Source organism: Nyctereutes procyonoides, unplaced genomic scaffold, assembly GCF_905146905.1.
Source record: "Nyctereutes procyonoides isolate TBG_1078 unplaced genomic scaffold, NYPRO_anot_genome, whole genome shotgun sequence".
NCBI classification, from domain to species: Eukaryota; Metazoa; Chordata; class Mammalia; order Carnivora; family Canidae; genus Nyctereutes; species Nyctereutes procyonoides.
Window position 1 is genome coordinate 7,561,433 of NW_026575020.1, and position 21,192 is coordinate 7,582,624.

Genomic DNA, 21,192 nt, shown 5'->3' on the forward strand with positions numbered 1-21,192 from the left:
AATGCAGAGGGGGCGCTCGAAGGAAGTGAGCGCCAGAAATGGCCGAGAGGGCAGGGAGGGCAAGCCTGGCAGGAGGCGCAGCCAGAGCAAATGTGTGGGAAGTAGAAAAGCAAGAACTTCCCTTTATTGCACTCCCACGACTGCCCGCCAGCCACTGTACCTGAGCTTTGTTTGCACATTTTGTCTCTTTTAGTTCTTGCAACAACAGATCAGGATACTGGCATCAGAGAACCAAGGCAACCTGCCCAAGGTCACACAGCCAGGCCTGGAGTGGAATCCAGGATTGTCTGGCCTGAAAACCTGTGCTCGTCCTCCCGGGTATAGGACCTTCTGGGGATGGACAGGGAGTGGGCCCGGCTCCGCCTCTCCCTAGCTGAGCACCGGAACCAGCTGCCCACGCTCAGGCCGACAGCTTCTCCCTCCCAGCCTGACCAGAGGCTCAGAGGCCAGACAAGGATTCATCTGTTCCTTCTTCCCCTGACTTTGGGGGTCTTTGAGAGACATGCACAGACCACCCCCCACCCCACCAGGGAAGGGTGCTGCCTCCTGGCGCTGCCCAGGGCACCTGAAGAATGAAGGGGGCTCTGCGATGCTGTTTGGGTTCTGCAGAATCTGTCTCCCTCATCGCACTTGGCCCAGGCTGATATTAAGATTCATCTGCATTCCCCGCGCACCCGCCTGGCAGATGGTGGGGGAGGAGGCTGGGTGCGTGCTGGGGGCTGCAGCCAGAGACCAAGCCGGGCCTGGAGGGCCACAGAGCAGAGTGCCCACCCAGCGTGCTCCCTGGGCCTGGCCCAGGCTGGGGCCGCTCCAACTGCTGGGGTACCTCCTCACCCTCACAGCCTCCAGGGGTGCTAGGACTTGACCTTTGCTTTTTCTAAGGACTAAGAGGGTCCTGGAATTCCAGCAAGGAAACACAGATATGAGTGGGATGATGGAGGACAGGACCCCTCTACCCCTCCCCCTCTGCCCCCCCCCCCCCCCCCCCCGGCCTTTGGGGATTTCAGATCAGGGCCCTGCCCTTCCTCCTGGCCCTGGAGGTTTGCAGAGGTCAGAGATTACAAAGGACCCCTTGGGATAGGAGCACCGTGTCCCAGCCTGGTCAGTCCCTGGGTCCCAGGGAGGGTATGTAGTGAAAAGCACAGACACAGCTTTCAGGGAGACCTTACCTGCCTAGTCCTCAGCTTCTCACCCCAGCCCCAGAATTCAGCCTGGCCCCGAGTGACCTTTTCATCCAGGGCTCTGGCCAAAAGTTTCCCATCACAGTGATTGGACAGAGTGGTGGGGGCTGGTTATCGTAGCCCCTCTGAGTAAAGTAGAAGAGAAAGAAACTGACATTATATATAGCAAGGGAGCACAAGCTAGACATCTAGAAGAACTTCCCTCAGCACAAAAGCGAGTCTTGCAGAGACAGTGACTTTCAGCTGTGGGGATAGGCTACTCGTTATTGACGTGCTTTTTTGGCTGTTGGAATGGGTTTGGAAAAAATGACCTTTCCCAAGTCCAGGTCTCCTGGGGTGCAGGGTAGGGCAGCAGGTTCCCAATGCCCGCTGCGGAGGAACAGGCGCCTTGCCAGGGGGATGCAAAGGGTAGGGTCCCTATCCCAGGGCCACCGTCCATCCTCTCGCCTCCTCGCCGACACGTCCCCCGCCCCCGCGTCCTGCCCCCTTCGTCCTAGGTCCCCCGGCTGCAGGCCGGCAGGGGAGGAGTTAACTCCGGAGGTACCGGCTGGGCTCACCGTACCTGCCGCCGCCGCCGCCGCCGGTGGGAGGGACGAGGAAGCGGGAGCCGCCTGGGCGCCAGAGCGCTCCAGTCTGGCGGGGTGCTGCGCGGGGAGCGGGCGGCGGGGCTCGGCGCGGCCAGGGGCGTCCGCCAGGGGGCGCGCCGCGACGGGGCGGGAGGGGCCGTCTGGTCTGGGGAATTAGCGCCAGGGACGGGCGCGCGCGCGGGTCCCCAGCACATCTGGGCGAGAGCAGCGCCGCTGGACCGAGGGGGGCGCCGAGCGCAGATCTGGAGCGGCAGAGGCAGCGCGCGGCTGGGGCCCTTCGAGGCGCTCGGGGCGCACATCTGGGACCTCGAGAGGGGGCCGCGCCGCGCGCAGCTGGGCCCAGGGAGGGGGGCGGCGGCTGCACAGCTGGCCCGGAGGGGGCGGGGTCGGTCCCGGGCGACCGGCGGAGGGGAGGGCCGCGAGCAGCGGGGGACCGGAGCATGGGACGGCGCGCCTGAAGCAGCAGGGGCGAGGCAGGGGCCTGGGAGCCCGGCAGGAAAAGAGGAGAGAAAGGGGCCCGACAGCAAAGGAGGAAGATGCAACTGACTCGCTGCTGCTTCGTGTTCCTAGTGCAGGGCAGCCTCTATCTGGTGAGTGGCCCGCGGGGAGCTGCGCCGAGGGGCGGGGGCCCGGAGGACGGGGGAGAGCCCGGAAACTTTCTCCCTGCCCCCGACATCCCGGGGATGGAGGGGAAGCCCGGAGGCTGGGGGAGAGGGCGGGTCCGAGGAGCGAGACCGGACCGCAAGGGTTAATAGGGGCGGGGAGAGGGTGCTCGGCTGGCCCACCCACTCGGCCGCCGGCGGCGGGAGGTGCGACCAGCACGAGGGAAAAGGCCAGCCGCGGGGCGCCCAGGGTTACCCGACCGGGTCCCGGTGCCCCGGGACGCGCGGAAGGGGAGTGGGGTGGGTGGCGGGGCCGACCACCTGCCAGGTCTGCGGCCGCGGGCTCTTCCCCGACCGCGGGGACCCCGAGGGCCCGGGACCTGGGTCCCTCGGCGCGCGGAGCCTGTCCAGGCAGGGGGCGGCCCCGCGGCCCCCGCTCGCGCCTTCCCTCCCGCTCCCTCCCTCCCCGCCTGTTGTTTTCCTCTCCTCTCCCGGCTGCGCGCAGCCCGAGCCCCACAGGACCTGGGCAGGCGGCTCCCGCCCCGGGCGCCCGCGGCAGCTGAGCGGAGCGCCCAGAGCCCGCTCCCCGTGCGCTCGCTCGCCGCGTCCTGCCGCCCGGGACGCCCGGGACTCCCACCCCGGCCCCCCGCCGCGGGCTTCACTCCCCTCCGACCGCCCCCGCCCCCAGTCCTGCCGTAGAGAAGCCTCGGCCCCACATCTGGACCTGCCCGTTTCCTCAAAACAATAACCACCCGCTCTGTGCCACCTCCCCTTTGCCACAGTGGAAGCACCCTTCCCTTCTCGTATCCACACCTGCTGTCCCACTCCCCACCCTCCAGCCATTCAGCTGCGACCCCCGTGGCCAAGTAAACAAGGGTCTGCAGCCCCAGGTCCCAGTCCCCCTGGAACTCCCCCTCCTGGCTGCCCCTCTCTACCCTACCCCTGGGCCTAGCAGGCAGGGCCACCTAGCACATCTCTAAAGGCATAGCCAGGGCCGGGGTGGGGGGCATGAAGACCCCGGGGCCCCAGAGCCCTCCAGAGCCCAGCACTCAGGCATCCCCCTATCCTCATCCCAGGGGTCACCAGCAAACCTACAGGCTGCCCAGCTGTGAGCTGGTGCCCCTGGTGCTCTAACGCAGACACACAGGGGGGAGTACTCTCTTTAGAAGCTGAGTAAGCACACACCAGGCGGCTGCCCTCAGGAAACCTTGTCTACTCCCTGATGCCCTCCTGAGCTGTCCCGTGTCTGAGCTGGGTCACGCTGTCCTGCTGGCCCTCCCCACAGCTCCTCCAGGAGGCCTTCCCAGGTGTTGCCTGTTGCCATGGCTGATCCAGCAGATGCTGGCCAGGCCTTGGCAGTTTGGCAGAAGATTCCAGGTGGGGATGGAGCTTGGACAGAACCTCCATAAATGGACCTATGTGGTCCATGAGGCCAGAAGTGAGGGGTGAATCGGAGGGCTGACCCTCTGTGACTTAGCCTTCCTGGGATGTAACCTTTGAGTCCTGGTGGCCTCCTCTGTAGAACGGGCATAATAACAACTCCTGCCTCTTGGAGCAACGGTGTCGGGGCGTGTCATCATCGGTGATCCTCAGAGTTTTTGACCTTCCGTATCTTGGCCATCCTGGGTGTGGAATTCACTCCTGGGCTCCTCTTATTCCTTCTGCCAAACCCTAAACTGCATTTGCACATGGGAGAAAATGTCACTGGGTTCTATTAATTCTCTTAACCTCGGGGGATGAAATATCCTAGGATAAGGGGGGCGATGTCTCATCCCACAGACTAGGGAGTGCCAAAAAGCAGGGGCTGCCCTTCTCCTGTCAACCGGGGCTCTCCCAGCACAGGGATGGGGCTCTCCTATTCCACTCAGGGCTCCCTGAGGGCAGTAACTATGCCTCCGCATCGCCTTGTGAATTTCTCAGAGGCAGGGAATTTCCTCTGTGAAATCGTGACCTTATAACCTCTCCTGCGTCAGCACAGGGCTATGCTTCTGACATCAGCTGAGGACCATTCCCAAGATCCGAAGCTGGGCCTCCCCCATCAGACTGGAGACTCCCCAGGAGCAGGGGCTGTGTTTCTCTGGTGCCATGGCCCACGGGAGAGCATTCTCGACCATCTTTCCAGACTTGGAGTAGTGGCCAGAGGCAGGACAGTGGCGGGGAGGAGATGGAGGTGACCTGAATGTCACAAGGCGAGATGGGACCATGACACAAGCCAGAGTGTACACCCCCAGCCCCTAGCGTAAGTGGGTGATGTGCAGGGATCCGTCAGCCTCAGATCGGTAGAAGGGTCAGGCTGTTGGTGGGAAACAGCGACCAGAACTCCTGGGTCCTCAGGGACAGGGCTCTCACTCTCCTCCCAACTCCCCTCACAGGTCATCTATGGCCAGGATGATGGCCCTCCCGGCTCAGAGGACCCTGAGCGCGACGACCACGAGAGCCAGCCCCGGCCCCGGATGCCTCGGAAGCGGGGCCACATCTCACCTAAGTCCCGCCCCATGGCCAACTCCACCCTCCTAGGGCTGCTGGCTCCGCCTGGGGAGGCATGGGGGGTCCTTGGGCAGCCTCCCAATCGCCCAAACCTCAGCCCCCCACCTTCGGCCAAGGTGAAGAAAATCTTTGGCTGGGGTGACTTCTACTCCAACATCAAGACGGTGGCTCTGAACCTGCTCGTCACGGGGAAGATTGTGGACCACGGCAACGGGACCTTCAGCGTCCACTTCCGACACAACGCCACAGGCCAGGGCAATATCTCCATCAGCCTCGTGCCCCCCAGTAAAGCTGTAGAGTTCCACCAGGAGCAGCAGATCTTCATCGAAGCCAAGGCCTCCAAAATCTTCAACTGCCGGATGGAGTGGGAGAAGGTGGAAAGGGGCCGCCGGACCTCGCTCTGCACCCACGACCCAGCCAAGACCTGCTCCCGAGACCACGCTCAGAGCTCGGCCACCTGGAGCTGCTCCCAGCCCTTCAAAGTCGTCTGCGTCTACATCGCCTTCTACAGTACAGACTATAGGCTGGTCCAGAAGGTGTGCCCAGATTACAACTACCACAGCGATACTCCCTACTACCCCTCCGGGTGACCCTGGGCGGGCTGCAGAGGCCAGGCTGGGGCTGGAAGGACAGGCCTGCCCAATGGAGGAGGCCATCTGGCTGGACACTGGGCAGGGAAGGGACCGGGGGGATCTCAGGCAGCGAGGGTGGGTGGAGAGGAGGAGATGCCAAGTGGGGCCAGGGCCAAGTCGCAGGTGGTGGTGGGGAAGGGGTCCTGAGTGTTGGCCCCAGCCTGAGGTGGTGAAGCGACTGGGACACAAGAGCACTGGAGGAGGAGTGGGTTCTCTGGGCAGCCCCACGGGGCTTCCCCACCAAGCAACGGGAAGATGTTGGGTCCAGGAGGTCCCTGGGGAAGTCAGACCAGTGTGGCCCCAATAAAGTGATGGAGAGGAGCCTAAAGCCTTGGTTCCCTCTTTGCCATCCTGAGGAAGAACAGCAACAAAGAGAGGGGCGTTTCACCAGCGTGGACACCAAGTAGGCAACAAAGGATGGCAGAGATGGGGCTGCCTGGGCACCAGCTCTGGGTAGGGGGAGGGCCTCCCTGAGGCGGCCCCCCGTAAGCCCTTGACCTAGACTATGGACTGAGCTTGGCTTGAGGCTGAAGTGGTGACCCTTGAAGTCTTCTTGATGTCTTGACAAATAGACCATCTGTTCCCAGCCAGGCCATACCTTTCCAAGATTCTCTCTCCTGCCATTGCTGCCCACCCCCACACCCCGCTCACCCTTGTGCTGATGGGACACCCATCCTTAAGCTGAGACAGAGGGTGATTGTGGGTCTCCCAACACCAAGGCCACAGATGGAAGCCCACCCTTGCGCCGTGTCCCTCTGCTACGCCACCCCCTGCTGGCTCCTCTAGGAGTGTCCCTGTCCAGTGGGTGAGCCTTGCCTGTCTGCCTGGGGCTCACCTGGGTAGAACCAGCAGCTCCCCTCTTGGCCCATGGGGCTGGGGGCTGCCAGATGGTCAAGGGCGTGCTGGACCTGTTCCATGGTGTCTGTCTGTGGGTGGGGGAGGGGTGGGCGGGGTGTGACATCACCTGATTGTCGACTTCTGTGTGCAGAGTCTTGTTCTGGAACCGGGAATAAAGCTTTCCCAAGGCATTGGATTCCGAATTGTCTGGGGCAGGGAAGGGCCCTGGGTGCCCCACGTCCAGCCAGCCTTGCTCAGATGGCAGCAGGACATCTCCTGGAGACCAGAGCTGTGGGGCTCCCATAGCTGCTGGAGCTGCCACTCACTGACAGCTTTGGGGCTTCCCTCTCCAGCCCCTTTTCTGGAGCCTTCGGGAAGGCTGGGCAGACATTGCTTGGCATGCTCCTGGGTGTAGGGGGGCAGCGGCTGCAAAGCAGCGTGGGGAGGAAGAGCTAGTAGGTGGGATGGGCCATTGTATTCCTTGGCCTCCCTAGGCTATTATCTGGGTGGGCCCGGGGTGGGGGAACCTTGCTCTCGCCATCAGTATTTTGCTCCGTGGGCTCAGATTAAGTCCATTCTCTTCTCTGGGTCTCTTTCTGCTTCTTTGTAAACTGAGGAGCTTGCCACCCAGAGCTTCTCCAATGTGAGTGGGCATCTGAATCACTGGGAGCATCGTTTAACACATGCATTTCGGGGCCCCAGTTTCTAATTCAGTAGGGCTGGGGTGAGGTGCAAGGATTTGCCCTTCTGACAAGGACCCAGGGTGGATACTGATGCTCCTGGCCCAGGGACCACACTCTGAGGACCACTCACATGACCTCTGTGTTCCTCTCTGGCTCTGGCTCCCTAAGATGAAGAGACACCTCTGAGGCTCTCTCCCCACTGTGACTTCCAGCTGCTTCTCCTGGGGAAACCTCCTGGAAGGGTCCTTTCAGAGAATCGGAGTGTTGGTTTCTCAGTCTGGTGATGTGCTAGTACGGCAACAGGCCAGGTTGGGGGGAAGTGGGGACAGAAGGAGGCCTGGGAGCAGCCATTCTCCTGCCCCAGCCTATGGGAAGGCCTTGGGAAGGATGTCTGCCCGTGGCGCCTCGCCCAGGAGTCAGCTGGGCCCTTTGAGGCTCAGTGTGCGGAACACTGAGCCCCGGGTACCAAGATCACAATGCCCTCTCTAAGGTCATCTGAGGTCTGCTCACTTGGGGGGGGGGCAGCACTCAGGCCCCCTGGGTCCCTTTTGGCCACGCAGCCACAGCTAGGAGAGTCATAGCATGAAGGGAAGGTGGTCCTGCCACTCCTACCTTGTCTCCCCTGCCCACCAGCACTCAGCACAGTCCCCTTGCTCCTCTCGCTGCAGATTAGAGCTGGACGAGGCCTTAGAAGCCACCTTGCTTATGAAGTGACCCAGAAAGGGCACATGACTCAAGCTCACACTCCTGTTCCAGCTTTCCGCTGCATCGTGCCTCCTGGGGCCACCTCTCCTGAGCAGAGATTTGTGACACTCCTCCCACCCGGCCATGCCACTCTCTCCCTTCCCACCTTGGGACAGGTACTTGGAATTCAGGCAGGCCCAGGGGCTCAGGCCCCCCTGAGTGGGGGGCTCGGGGCTGCTGGAACCTGGGGAACTCTTACCTGTGGATGCGTCCCAAACACCACTGCCTCCCGCACCCTGTGGGCACCGGAGGAAGAGGAGGGCAGTGGTCCTGACCCTCCTCACCTGGTCTGGCTGAACTATTAGCAGGACCGGGGGATGCTCTGACCCACCCCCTCTGGCTCCTCTTTCGTGGAGAGCCAGATGCTGTGGACAGCTGGAGGGCTGGCCTGCCTGGCACACATTCCGTCTGAGCAGGGGATGGGTTCATTTTAATAACTTCATTTCACCCTCGCGCACACTCCACTGCCTCATCCCTCCTTTTCTGCCACACTAACCTGGCTGCTCTTCTCGGCTAGGATCTTGCTAATAGATTTTCTCCTGATTTGTAAGTCTTGTGGAATAGACCTTTGGGCCCTGATATTCTTGCCACCACCAGATATTTCCTATGCCCCGTGGTCCTCACAAAGGTGAGGGGTCTACACAACTGCCTCTCATCACTAGGGCACCAACCTCTGCCCCCTTGGTGAGCAATGTCTGTGACATCCTCCCCAGGGAGATGGATCCCCCCCCCCCCAGGCACTACATAAACTGCTGCTTGATCTTGCCAAACACTGGAGAGCAGAGTCCTCTGGAAGGAAAGCTCCAGAAAAGAAGCCCTAGGTCCTTCCCCTACCCAACCCTTTGGCCTCCCCCACCACTGCACTTCAGTGACAGGGCCTTTGGTCCTGTGGTCCAGCTGTGCCATCTATCTGCTCAACCTAGCTGGGGAGCTTCCCCAGGGCAGAGTCCTTGTCTCCTTCATCTGAGTGGAGCAAGCCTAGCAGATTGAATGCTCTTTGAGGTCATGGCCCAAATCACCCTATGAGACTGAGGAGCTGGGGTCTGTAACCCCACATCTGATTGAAGAGCCTGTGAGGCCAGCATCTGTGCCTCCCTCATCAGATTGGAGTTTCCTGAGGGCAAGAACTGCAATATGGACCTAGGGAGGAAAGCTTGTTCCCAGAACACGTGGAGGCTGCCTCTGACCTTTGGCTTTGGGCGCAGGTACTGTCTAGGTCTCACTGTCCCCATCTCTGATGGGGCGAATCTTCCCAGCCATCTGTGAAGCTGACAAGAGGGAATCCATGTTAGGTCAACTGACAGCAAAGCTGAGTCTTCCTCTGAATGAAGCTTAAGGCAAAAGCAATAGGTGTCTAGGTCCCTCTTCTCTCCTCCTTCCCCCTCATTTTTCCTCCCTAGGATGAGCAAGCGGGAACTGAGTCACCCCCTTCCCCGTCCTTGGCAGGGATGCTGGTGACCTTGCATGTGGCAGTCTCCTGAGGCGAGGCCCATTGCTCAGAGATGCACGAGGTGGTGGGTGGGTAGGGAAGTGGGGGAAGGGTATGCATGGGGGTGGAGGCAGCTGAAGGTCAGGGGGTGACCAGGGACCTAGATTATCAAGTTGGGTAGCTATAGGGGGTTGTGGGAGACACAGTGAACCAGTTGCTACTGTGTTGGGAAGTGATCCAATGCCATGACTGGGAGTGGGAGAGAGAAATGTTACTTATAGAGAGACTCTGAGTTCCGTGGTACAGCAAGGAGAATGGGGGTGGGGGGTGGGGGGAGTGGGGTGACAGGCAAAGAGAGGCCCAACCAGCCCCACCAGGGAGGAGGCAAGATTGGGCGGGGGTGGCACCTGTCAATTATGCCAAGGTCCTGGAGTGGCAGCTGCCGTCATCCTTAAGGCGTAAATGCCAGAGGAGACCTGGCAGTCAGTAGTCGGGGGCTGGGCTCTGGTTCCTTGGGGGCCCATTTCCTGTCGGCCTGCCAAGCTCAAAAGCTGACCGGATGATCCAAGTGACGGATGCCTACTTCAAAGCTTTCCAGTCCATCATCTCAGGGCCACCTGGCTAGATGGTCCCAAAGGACCAGCTGGCACCTCGCAAACCACAGAGGCTACCCCTGAACCGGCAACATATGTGCTGCAGGAATTTATATCTGTGTCCTGATCCTGGGTCTGTAGTTCATTAGCTGGGTGGCTTTGGGCAAAGGACATCATCTGCCACACCTCCTTAGGTGAAAACCTAGGGATCTACCTACATTGGAGCATTGGGGGGAAAACTAAATGACTTACTCGACAAATATGATTTCTTCTTCCTTTGTTTTTGGATGTGGGCTTGTCAGCTTCAGCCTTGCTCCTGGCGTAGCTGGGTGGAAGGGCCCTGGGCTGGAGGGAGGAGACTCGGCTTCGTGGCCTGGTTCTGCGCCATAATGCATGAGGCAGAGGCCACTAATTGTCCCATAATATGCATTTCCCCTTTTTCCATAGGAATAGAATCCTCAGTGTTCAGCTGGGCATATGGCTACCTGAGATAAATACTACATCCCTCTGCCACTCTTGTACCTAGATGGGGTCCTGTGACTGAGATCTGGCCAGTGAGCCAAAGGGTTATTTGGCAACTTCTAGAAAGACAGTTGATAAGACAGTTGAAAGACAGTTCTCGCTGCCATCTTAGACCATGGGCATAAGAGTCACATCCTGGAAGTGACAGAGCAATGAGTGGGGGGAAGGCTTGGTTGCTGAACGCCTTGTGAAACAGAAAATGTTGTGGACTAGAAACACCATGTTAGCCCTAGGCTGCCTCCCTTCAGACTTTTATGTGAGAGAAAAATCCAATTTCTACCTCATTTAAGCCACTGCGCTTTGGGTCTCCATTTCTTACAGTTACATCTATCACCACCCAACCCAGTGGATGTGTTTCAGTGCTTCCCTTCTGTGGACTCGTTTCCTCATCGGAGAAATGAGCTAATGATCATGTATCTTGCCGCACATCAGAGAGGTCTTATAGGCTTGCGGGCAGGAATGAACTGGGGAGAGCTCTGGTCCTCCCCTCCCCTGCCACCCCCAACCACTCCCTGGCATGGAGGCCCACAATCTCCATTTTTGGAGGTGGAAAGAGTGGCTGCACCATGGCAGGGAGCCCCTGACGGACGGATTCTCCACCCCTTCTGAAAGGCCTCCAGTCCCCAAATTCAACCCCTGCACGTCTGAGTCCCCATCCACATTCTGATGTTGGTGACACACAATCCTCGTTAAGGGCCTGACTGATCCCAGCCAGATGGGATCCTAATTTAATTAAAACCCTTTAATTACCTGCAACAACACAGCTTTGGAAGTCCAATGCAGGAGGGGCCCTGTGATGGGAGGGGAGAGGGCAGGGCAGCACAGTGGTACCTCCACCCGGTGGATACAAACTGCACGTAACAGTCAGCGTGGCCCCTGCCTCTGGCTTGGTCTGCAGCCAGGCGGGGAGCCAGGCCAACCAGGCCCTTGGCTGCAGAGTAGCAGGATCTAGAAACTGACACTGTCAGCATTGGTTTGGTGCTTGCACTGGGACCACCAGAGGCCACAGAAGCTCGGGTCTGAGCTGTCTGAGACCCTGGCCCTGCCCAGGACACTCTGGGTAAGAGCAGGCCTGCTATGGATTCCTCCCGAATTGGTCGGGCTTAAGAAACGGGATTGCCTTCGCATCCACCGAAGGAAAGCCATGTCCCTGAGAATGGGGTCTTTCCTGGAGGACAGGCAACCGCCTGGGGAGGGGAACAAAAGCCAGTGGCCTAGGTGGGTTGTAGAGGGCTGCGTTGTTTCTTGGGCACCAGTAAGGAGCACCCCCACCATGGTGCTGGGCGTCAGGTGGCTCCGACTTAGGAAGGCAGAAGGAAGGGACCCGGGCCAGGCCAGAGCCCACCAAGCCTTGGCAGGGGCAGATTCTGAAACCCAGGCTCTGTGAGCCGGGCTCTTCTTAAGCCTTGTGGACACCACACACTAATACCCATCTGTTCTCCCTTAGTGCTCATTCATTCAACAAATATTGTTTAATAAAGCCTCTGAAAGTTCCAGCAAGTCTCCATGGCACCAGGAGATCCAGAAAAGGTTTCGGTTCACACTTGAGCCATGGCCTTCAAGGAAATGTTCTATTGGAGTCAGCATGATGTCAGTGGTTGGAATTGGAGCAAGAAACTCCAAGGTGAAGGAGAAATGCAAGGGGAAATATTGGGAGCCACTGGGCCCTGCCACACCACTCCAAGGGTTCTCCTTCCAAAGCTGAGCTGGGGAGACTCCATCCTTGGCTCTGATGGACATGCTCCCCGGGAACCTAGGCCTTTCTGCTCCCACCCTTCCCACCCTTCCCCCTCTCCCTGCCAAGCCTCACTTGGCACTCTGTCTCATGTCCTCTGCTGTCCCCTGACACCCACAGCTTTCTCTGAAGATCCTGCTCCTATCTCTGACTCAGGTTGAGTCTGGAGTGCTGTGTCCCTGCCAACTTGGGGACTATAACAATAGGAAATGTGGATTTCCCCCCTAGACTAATTGAGAGACTGGACACAGGAGCTGTTGGTCCTTCAGAATGGAGATTCTGTGAAGGCGTGGGGTATGTGCCGCTGGCCAGCTGGCCTGGAGTCTCCCCAGAGGCAGAGACCCTACCTCCGAGGCCTAACTGATGAACGACTTGCACCCCCATGTCCTGCACACCAAGCGCTTCATGCTGAGGCATGCCCACAGCTGAAAGGAAGCGATGACAGGAGGAAAAGCCACTGTCCCCACCTGGCATGCCTGACCTCCTGGATAGGAGAAAGGCCCACCTCTCCACCCACCTGTCCCCAGTATTATATGTTGTTTTCTCTAGAAGGGTCTTTGGAGACCCAGGTTAGCTCAGAGGGCACAGTGAGAGGGGCAAGTTCTCGAGCTGAATCACTGAGAGTCATGGGAAAAGCCAGGGCCTTGTGGATCCTAACCCAATACCTGCTCTTTCCATTAGAGCAGGCTTCCTTGCCCCAGATCCCCTTCATGGCTTATGAGGTAAACCCACCTGGGGAAGAATGGCCTGCTCAGTCCCAGGGAGCCAGGGCACCCCTACCTTGGGGTCAAAATGAGGCCATCCCTCAGCTGTAATGTGTTTGAAGAGAGTTGGGTTTACACCGTAGTTGCCATGTGATCTTGGCCTGGTCTCAGGCTTCTCTGGGCCTTGGATGGCAGTTCTTTTCCTGCCTGCTCACATGGTTCCTGTAAGGAACAAACTGACTCTGTGAATGGTGGCACCACGTCAGGGCAGGGCGACTGTCATCTAGCACCGCCTGGTCCTCCTACCCACCTGCCAGGCCCCACGGGCATCCCAGAGCCTCACAGCAAGGGGGAGAAAGCTGGTTCCTCTTTCTTTTTTGGGGTAGGCCGTGTAGGGCAGTGGTTGAGAGCCTGGAATCTGAAGCCAGATTCCTAATTGTAGGCCTTGGGCAGGTTACTGAACATCCGTGTGTCTCAATTTCCCCATCTGTAAAATGGGGATAATCCTTACCTGTGAGGGGCTGTTGTGAATTAGAACATGTGTAGCAGTTGGAACTGTGTTTGGCACCGAGGCAGCGACCAGGTGAGCTGCTCTGAGTAGTCCCACACTACGGCCCTCCCAAATCTTGGCCAAGCCTGTGGGGAGGGAGTGAGGGGAAGAATGGCCATGGGCGCATTCATTTCTTGCTGCAGGAAGAATGTGCGGGAGAAGCCCACGCAGGGGAGGTCAGAAGTCTGTCCTGTCTATAAAAGATGATGCATACAAGGAATCTATTTTTGTTTTCCTTGATTCTGGTGAAGAAATTGGGCCCTTGGTTGCCTTACTACTTAGCTCCTTGGGCCCAGAAGCCCCCTTCTGCACTCCAGAAGCCCCGGTGGTGCACTAAGGAGGTTCGTCTGTGTCCTCCCCTCCCGGGACCTCTGCTTGTAAACATACCACAAGGCTCAGAGAATGCAGGTGGCCACAGGGTCTTTATTTAGAAGCACAGGATTATAGAGCAGTCAGCCAAGCGTACTGAGGCAGCCTGCCCAGGGCCCCTCCTGCCTTACCTCGCCCTACCCCCTACCTTGTCTTTGTCACCTCCACTCGTCACCTCCATCTGTCACCTCCACCCCACGGATCAGTTTCTCATTACCCTGGATGGCCCATGGTCCCTTGCTGGCCCCCCTGAGAGCAGGGTATGCAAAATGTACCCACCTCAGACTTTACCCCTGAGGATGAGTCCCCCTGGGGACTGGGACTTGAGTGACCCATTTCTTCCACACTTTGAGAAGGGCCAAGGGCCTGGGGTACATGCACAACCTCGCTACTACATCTTGACTCACAGATGACGTCTGAACTTCATTGCTCTCATGGGAGTCTTCGACAGGGAGGGAGGAGACCCGGGTCAGGAGGTGGCTAGCCCCCGCCGGGCAGCATCTACACAAGACAAGAAGGATGCTGGTTTGGGGAAACAGGGGCTAGGTGGAGGATACAGGAGCATGGAAGGGTATACAAATGCCCCATTTCCCAGTCTTGGCAGCGCCAGGCCTGGGATAGGAGGGGGCTGCTTACTCAAGCTCTGCCATCTGCCTCATCTCAGCAGAGATCAGCACTGGAGGGCTCGTTGTAGGCAGGCTTTTTTATTTTTTTAATGCGGCAGGATCAGGCTCAAGATGTCACTCCAGTGAGCCGGACGGGAGACAGGGGAGGGAAATGTCTAGGAAAACAGGGGAGAAATAAATGGAAGCTTCCATGCTCCAGGAGGAGGGAAGGATGGGGAGTAGAGAAGGAGGGAAAAAGAAGAGGAGCCCAAGAACAAAAATGGTGTGGAGGAGATGGGCTTGGATTAGCAGCTATGCATCACCCATCTTTCCCTGGTCCCTCAGAAGCCAGCCGAAGCCCGAGGCGCAGGGCTCCTGGGTCCCAAAGTTCCGGCTGGCCCCTCCCCAGGCCCTCTTCTCACATCTGCAAGTCCAAGGCCTTCTGCCCCGCCTCCTACCTTCCTCCCTGGAATGCCTCATGTCAAGCTCTCGCTACTCGCTTCCTTCCCGAGACTGTGACAGTGGCGATGGGGGTGATCATACATGCGCCATCCCAGGTGACTGAAAGATGTGGTGCGGGCTGACTCCTTCCTGATACTTCTGGGGACTCCCCCTCCTCCACACACCACAGCAGGCCAAGGGCGGGGAGCTCACAGACGCCAGGCTGGCCGCTGGACGCAGGTCCTTTCTCCGCAGGGAATTCTCCCAAACCTGCCCATTTCAGTGTCTCATTGCAGATTTACATTCCATTCCAAGAAATCAAAAAAGGGAATGGGCCCCAAAGGCTGTATATGGCTTAGGCTAGAACCAACTGGAATTATGTGGTGATGACATTAACAGTAGCAGCAGTTTATCTTTCCGAAGCCCTGTTGAATGACAGTCACCGTATTAAGGACTTGACATGTACTTTCTCATTAATTTCCCAAGAGAACTCTATGCCGTATGCCCATTTTACAGATGAGAAAATTAAGGCTGATGCAGACAAGTGCTTTGGCCAGGACCATGAGTGGCGGCGGGAGAGCAGAGCCAGGCTCCCAGACTCCAGATGCTGTGCCGCCAAACACAAGCCTGGGCTGGCCCCTCAGCGCTGCACTCTTACCAACTGCACACACCCCCCCCCCACACCACCACCTGGCCAGACCACTCCTCCACCCCACCCCATCCCAGTCAATGGCAATTCTCAGCCATTGACCTTATTCTCTACTTAACACCGGAAAACTCACAAGTCCCAGGGGCACACTTGCTCTGCCCACCTTGACACAAACTGCCTGTGTCTGCAGGACTCTCCTCACACCCAGAGAAGGTGTCCCTCCTCGGCCTTCTTAAGCTCCCCAGCCCTCTGTGTGCTCAGCACCTCAGGGCATGGACCATCCCTCTCTACTGGAGACTTGCCACCAGCTTCAAACAGGTTTTGTCCTATGGGAAAGCCCACCACCTTCTACTCATTTCCCCCTCCAGGCACCGCCGGAACTTCTTCCCTTCATAGCCATACCTGAAGCCGGAGCCTGTCCTCCCTCTCCCGGCTCATGCGTCACCTCCCACCCCCTCCTCACCTCACCCCACCCGGACCCTTCCCTGAGTGGCCCTGGCTAAGGTCACCAAGGACTTCCATGTTACTAGCTCCAATGGACATTTTTAAATCCTTGCTCTCATTCGACAGCATTTAACACGTTTAACTCTTTCATATTGGTCCTCTTCACTTCGATTTCTATTTCTGGCCACTTCTCCTTTGTGACTTCTCTTCCTCTACCGGCCTTCAAGGCTAAGGATTCCTTAAGGTTTAATCCCAGGGCCCCTTCTCTCCTCACTCTGTACTCTTCTTTGGATCCAACACACCCAGGGCTTCAGTTCCACCTATAGACCAGTATCTCCAGAACCTTCCGACTAGTCCCCGTCTTCCCTCTGAGTGCTAGGCTCATACATTGAACAGCCCACATGATGCCTCTCATGGCATCTCATGATCAACAAATAAGATGAAATCAGTGATCTAATTTCCCTCAAGCCTGTTATCTTCCCATCCGTCTCAATTTGGGTGATTCCATCCTGGTCGCCTCCTCGTCTCTACTCATCCAATCCATCATCAAGTTCTGCCAAATCTGCCCCCTAAATCTCTCTCAAAAAGATCTGCTTCTTGGCTCTGCTACCTCCCGAGTGCATGTTCTGTTAGCTCTGGCCTTCCCTCTCCCACTGCCAACATTAACTTTTCTAAACTCTAGCTAGAGGTCTTATTAAAATGAAATCTTGTCACCCTCTTCCACCTAACACTCTTTAATGATTTCCCACCATTCTCAATTAAGTACCTAAATCCTACCTGTGATCTAGGGAGGTCCTCCCAGCTCTGGTGTCTAACTCGCTGCCACACTCGTCCACAGTCCAGCCACCCAGACTTCCGGGCTCTAGGGTGCTCTGAGCTCCCTCCCGACACTCAGGACTTGACATGTGCCGTTTCTTTTGTGCAGAGTGTGCCTACCCCACCTTCCCAGGCTGATGGCTCTTTGGCCTTCAGCTCTCACCTCAAAAGCTGCTTTCTTGGGGAAGTCTTCTGGCTCCCCCCAGATCAATTCCCTGCTCACAGGCTCTCAACAGTGCCCCATACATTTCTTTCAGAACGCTCAGCATGGTTTGACATCACGTGTCTGTCAAATTATTAAGGACACTCTCTCATAAGATTCTAGGCTCCATGGAAGTCAGGGAGCAGTTAGTGGGATTCGCTGTTTACCCCTAGAAACCAGCACAGTCTCTGGCACATCATATATTGAATGTGGAAATGAATAATTAGTAAAGAAAACAGAAGAAAATACATTCTTAAAAGCTAAACCAAGGCCAGGTTCTTAAATTTAGGTTGGTGTGGAAGACCCTGGGGATCACCCAGTGGTATGTTGACCACTCCCCTTTTTCTCTTCTGATTTTGTTCAGAGGTAGTGGGGGCAGGAAGGATACTCAGTGGAGATCACAACCCTGGAATGACTCGAAATTATACTGGATCATGTTGTCAGGGGATATGCCCATTTTTCATTAGTGGTTCAATGAAATACTTCTAATACTTATAAGAGATAGAAGTAAAATGTTTATTTACCCAAAAAATATATATAGTAATAATAGGACTATTGGTTCATGTATGTCACACTACCTATAGATTGCTTAATATGGGTTTGAACTGCGTGGGTCCACTCGTATACAGATCTTTTTTGATACAGTGCAGTACTGCAAATGCATTTTTCTCTTATGATTTTCCTGTTATTTTCTCAAGCTTACTTTTATTTAAGCATACAGCATATAATACACATACAAAATACGTTTATCAATATGTTTATGTTACTGGTAAGGCTTCTAGTCAACAGGATATTAAGTTTTGCAGGGTGGGGGTCAAAAGTTATATGCAAATTTTTGGCTGCACAATGGGGGCAGGGGTGCCTCTAACTGCAATGTTGTTCAAGGGTCAATCGTACTTCATTTTACCATTAAACCACAGAGTTTAAAGCATTTTCAAGTGCTGTGGCATAACAGGAAATAATGAGGGGCACAGATGTTGAGAGGACAGATTTGAAACCATACCAATGATGTGTGCTGGAGCTGGTTCACGCTGGCTCTCTAGAGCCAACTGTTAAATTTTTAGGAAGGTTGAGAGTTGGTTAAATAGCCAATTAAAAATTAAATTATATTAACATATGATTAACAGCAAAGGTAATAAATGTTCCAAATTCATCCCTAATTTTTTCACATTTTGCCATTACCTACACTCTTGAGGTTCTACATGTCTACTGTAACTGCATGGCAGAAATACTAAAAGCAGCAGTGAGCGGCATGCTTCCTAACGCTGCGCTTCATAAAGTTTGAACTGGGCCCCGGTGAGAGTATCTACACCATGGAAACTGGCAAAGCTACCCATTACGGGATACGTTTTGGGGTACTGAATGTTATACATTTTGGTAGCTCACCACCTAACCAAACCACTGGCTCCTTAAAATATTTTAAAGGTCACTAGTAAACGTGAATCTAACTTTTACTTGGAAGATGGACAGATTGAAAAAGTATAGAAAACATAGGTCCATCTAAATTTAGGAAATCATTCTCAAAATTGTGTAAGGCTGAAGGTGGTGACTGTTTTCTTCAACTTAAACCTGTAATTATTCTATATACATTTTATTACAAATATCAGTTACTGGAGTGTAATTTTACGGAACCCGTACACCATGACTTCTAGACAAAAATAAATGTGTTGACTAAATTGAGGCATAAGTCCTTAAGAGTGGGCGGGAGAGATTCCTTTTTTCTCTCCCTGCCAAACTTCTGGAAAGCGTAGCTTCTACTCATTCTATATTTGCTTATCTTCTCGTCAGTCTTGGCTTCTGCCTCCTGCCTCCACCATTTGACAAACTGCTCTAAGGTAACCAGTGACCTCCTTACTGCTAAAATTCTCTTCTCTTCAGTCCTCAATGTCATGACCTCTCTGTTTCTGAGAGCCACTCCCCTGCCTCCTCCATTAGACCGAAGTAGTAGATGAGAAATCCCATTCTTTCCCCCAATCCTGGCTTGGCATGATGTTTGACACCTTCTGGGTGCTCAGGCCATTGTTTGCTGGATCACTGGCCTTTTATTTTATATTTTTTAAAAAAGATTTTATTCATTTATTCATGAGAGACACAGAGAAAGAGACACAGGCAGAGGGAGAAGGCGGCTCCATGCAGGGAGCCCCTTGTGGGACTTGATCCCGGGACTCCAGGATCACACCTTGGGCCAAAGGCAGGTGCTCAACCGCTGAGCCATCCAAGGATCCCATGGACTCAGTTTTAATCCCTGTGACCTTGAACATGTCATCTCACATCACTGGATGTCTGTTTGTGATGTCAGAAGATGATGAACCATGGGCAGGGCGGGCGGGGGGGGGGCGGTGTCTTCTTTCCCTTTGGCTTGTCAAGAGCTCACCTTAAGGGGTCTTGAGAAAGCAAGCTACAACTTCCCCCATTTCAACTCAGCCTCACGAGCAGGCATGTGTCCACTTCACTGCCAAGCAAACTCTCGAGAGTTTTATTTTTTCTTTGGGCCTTGAGCCTAAGCCCTAAAGCTACTCCTTTGCCTTCTGTTGCTTCTTAGCTCAGAGTCAGGTTGAGTGACCTTGAGGAAGTTATGCTATCACCTTCCCAAGTTATACGATTGGGATGAATGGGGACCATGTAAGACAAGCTGGCAAGTGTTCAGAACTCCTGCGAGATCTGTAAACTGCGGGTCCTGATGCTACATTCCTGTACTTGAGTAACGAGTATTTTATCTTCATAATGTTTTCCCTGTAGAGTTGATCCCCTTCAACTCCTTAATCATTTTTGTTGCTTGTGCTGAATTCCCTCAAGTCTAAAATTCTTTTTTCCTGGAGCTGCAGGAATCAGAACCAAACAGTATTCCAGATGCCACTTTCTATTCCAGCATTACGGGATTTACAGAGGGGGAGCGCTCATCTTTCTAATGGCTTAGCAGCATAAAGATCTCATCAGTCAACAACATTCAAGTTTCTGCTCTCATCTGGAGGTCAAAGCTTCTGGTTCTCCCAGCTCATTATCCCAAATACTGATCATCCTACATTTGCTTTCTTGCTCACTGCCTCCGTGAGGTATCCACCTATTGGGTCAAAGGCCCCAATGTGGTGCGGTCACCTCTGAAATTAAAAGGGGGAAAACACATTCACCCTGTGCATACACGTACATAAAGAGCAGTCCAACGATCCTCACCTGAATGTTAGATTAGTCAGCCAGCCATTAGAAATGAATCTAAATGATGTAGGGCAGAGTTCAGTAAAAAGTCATGAGATAAAGGAAACACATGGGGCCCAGGCTGATTAAAAAGATAATTGGTTGTGGAAAATAAGGTTGGGTGCCAGCCAAGAGTTTGTCTTTGACGAAGATAAACCAAAGGATCCAATACAGTCCTATTGGGGGATTCAGATACTGTTCTCTAGGAGTTGAGGAGCCAGAACAAAGCAACAGTCAAAGTACAGCTTGACTCCCCCTGTTTGTTGTTCTGCTCATAAACATACAAGCTGTTTCCTTTCATCTGCACAGGCTCACACAATACGGAGAACCCACAATAGGTTTAAACCAGATTTATAAAGGGATGTGCAGAATGGGGAAGCCAGAGATCTTTCGGCCTAAGAAAGGATCTTGATGTTCTTGGTTAAAATTAAAAAAGAAAAAAGACTCTCTCTAAAGATCCACAAGCCCAGTAGACTTACCAGTGATAAGAGAAAGGCCTCTCTTACCTGAATTGTTAAACCCCATAAAGGCGTTTGAGATGCCTCACAGCAACACAGAGAGGTTTCATCTCCACACAGGGAATGGGAAAAATTTCCACGGATGGCCAGATATAGGAGGGCTGACAACAGGGAGGAGGGGAGGTGGGGAACAATGCCAGATACTCTGTTTGGACCTCAAACTGCAACTCCAAAGGTTCTGTGAAACTACTTGCCTGAAATATTGTTTTGATAAATAAGCTATATCCTTGTGGAATTGAAATCTCCAACTGTTCCACTGGCACGGACATCTCTGCAGTGACAGCACATGCCCCAGATTGTGGAGTTAACTTGAATTAAATTTCAGATGTGGGGGAGCTGAGGGAGGGGGTGGTGGCAGTGGGAGGTTTATGAACAGTATGCTGGGGCTCTGATGTTGTCATAACCAGATGGCTTCAACTGTATCATTTAAACAAAAACAAACATGTCCAGAAATAATATAATAATGACAGGAGAAGCATCGGGCAGGTTCACCTGTACCTGAAATCCTAACAGCTTTGTACCCACAGTAAAGCCCACAATGGAAATCCCAAAAATATTAGGAAATCCCCAGAGACTTTCATCCTTATGGAAGCCCAGTGCCAGGACTTCGAACCTACTGAGGACTTTTCCCTGAACCCACTGGCCCCCAACAGCTTTCTACGAATGAGGA

At 54.9% G+C, this 21,192-nt stretch overlaps 1 protein-coding gene across 1 annotated transcript; it reads left to right on the forward strand.

The window, feature by feature from the left end:
- Positions 1-2,213: 2,213 nt before the first annotated feature.
- Positions 2,214-6,408, forward strand: NXPH3 (neurexophilin 3). The gene is made up of 2 exons (XM_055327764.1): positions 2,214-2,358; positions 4,743-6,408. Exons 1-2 carry the CDS (start codon positions 2,305-2,307, stop codon positions 5,445-5,447), a joined length of 759 nt encoding a protein of 252 aa, XP_055183739.1. The 5' UTR covers positions 2,214-2,304; the 3' UTR covers positions 5,448-6,408.
- The last annotated feature ends 14,784 nt before the right edge of the window (positions 6,409-21,192 follow it).

Bases quoted from the DNA above. Each gene is read 5' to 3' on its own strand.
- NXPH3 (XM_055327764.1), top strand. From the start codon at position 2,305: ATGCAACTGACTCGCTGCTGCTTCGTGTTCCTAGTGCAGGGCAGCCTC. The intron at 2,359-4,742 runs GTGAGTGGCCCG...CTCCCCTCACAG, and splicing joins TGCAGGGCAGCCTCTATCTG to GTCATCTATGGCCAGGATGA.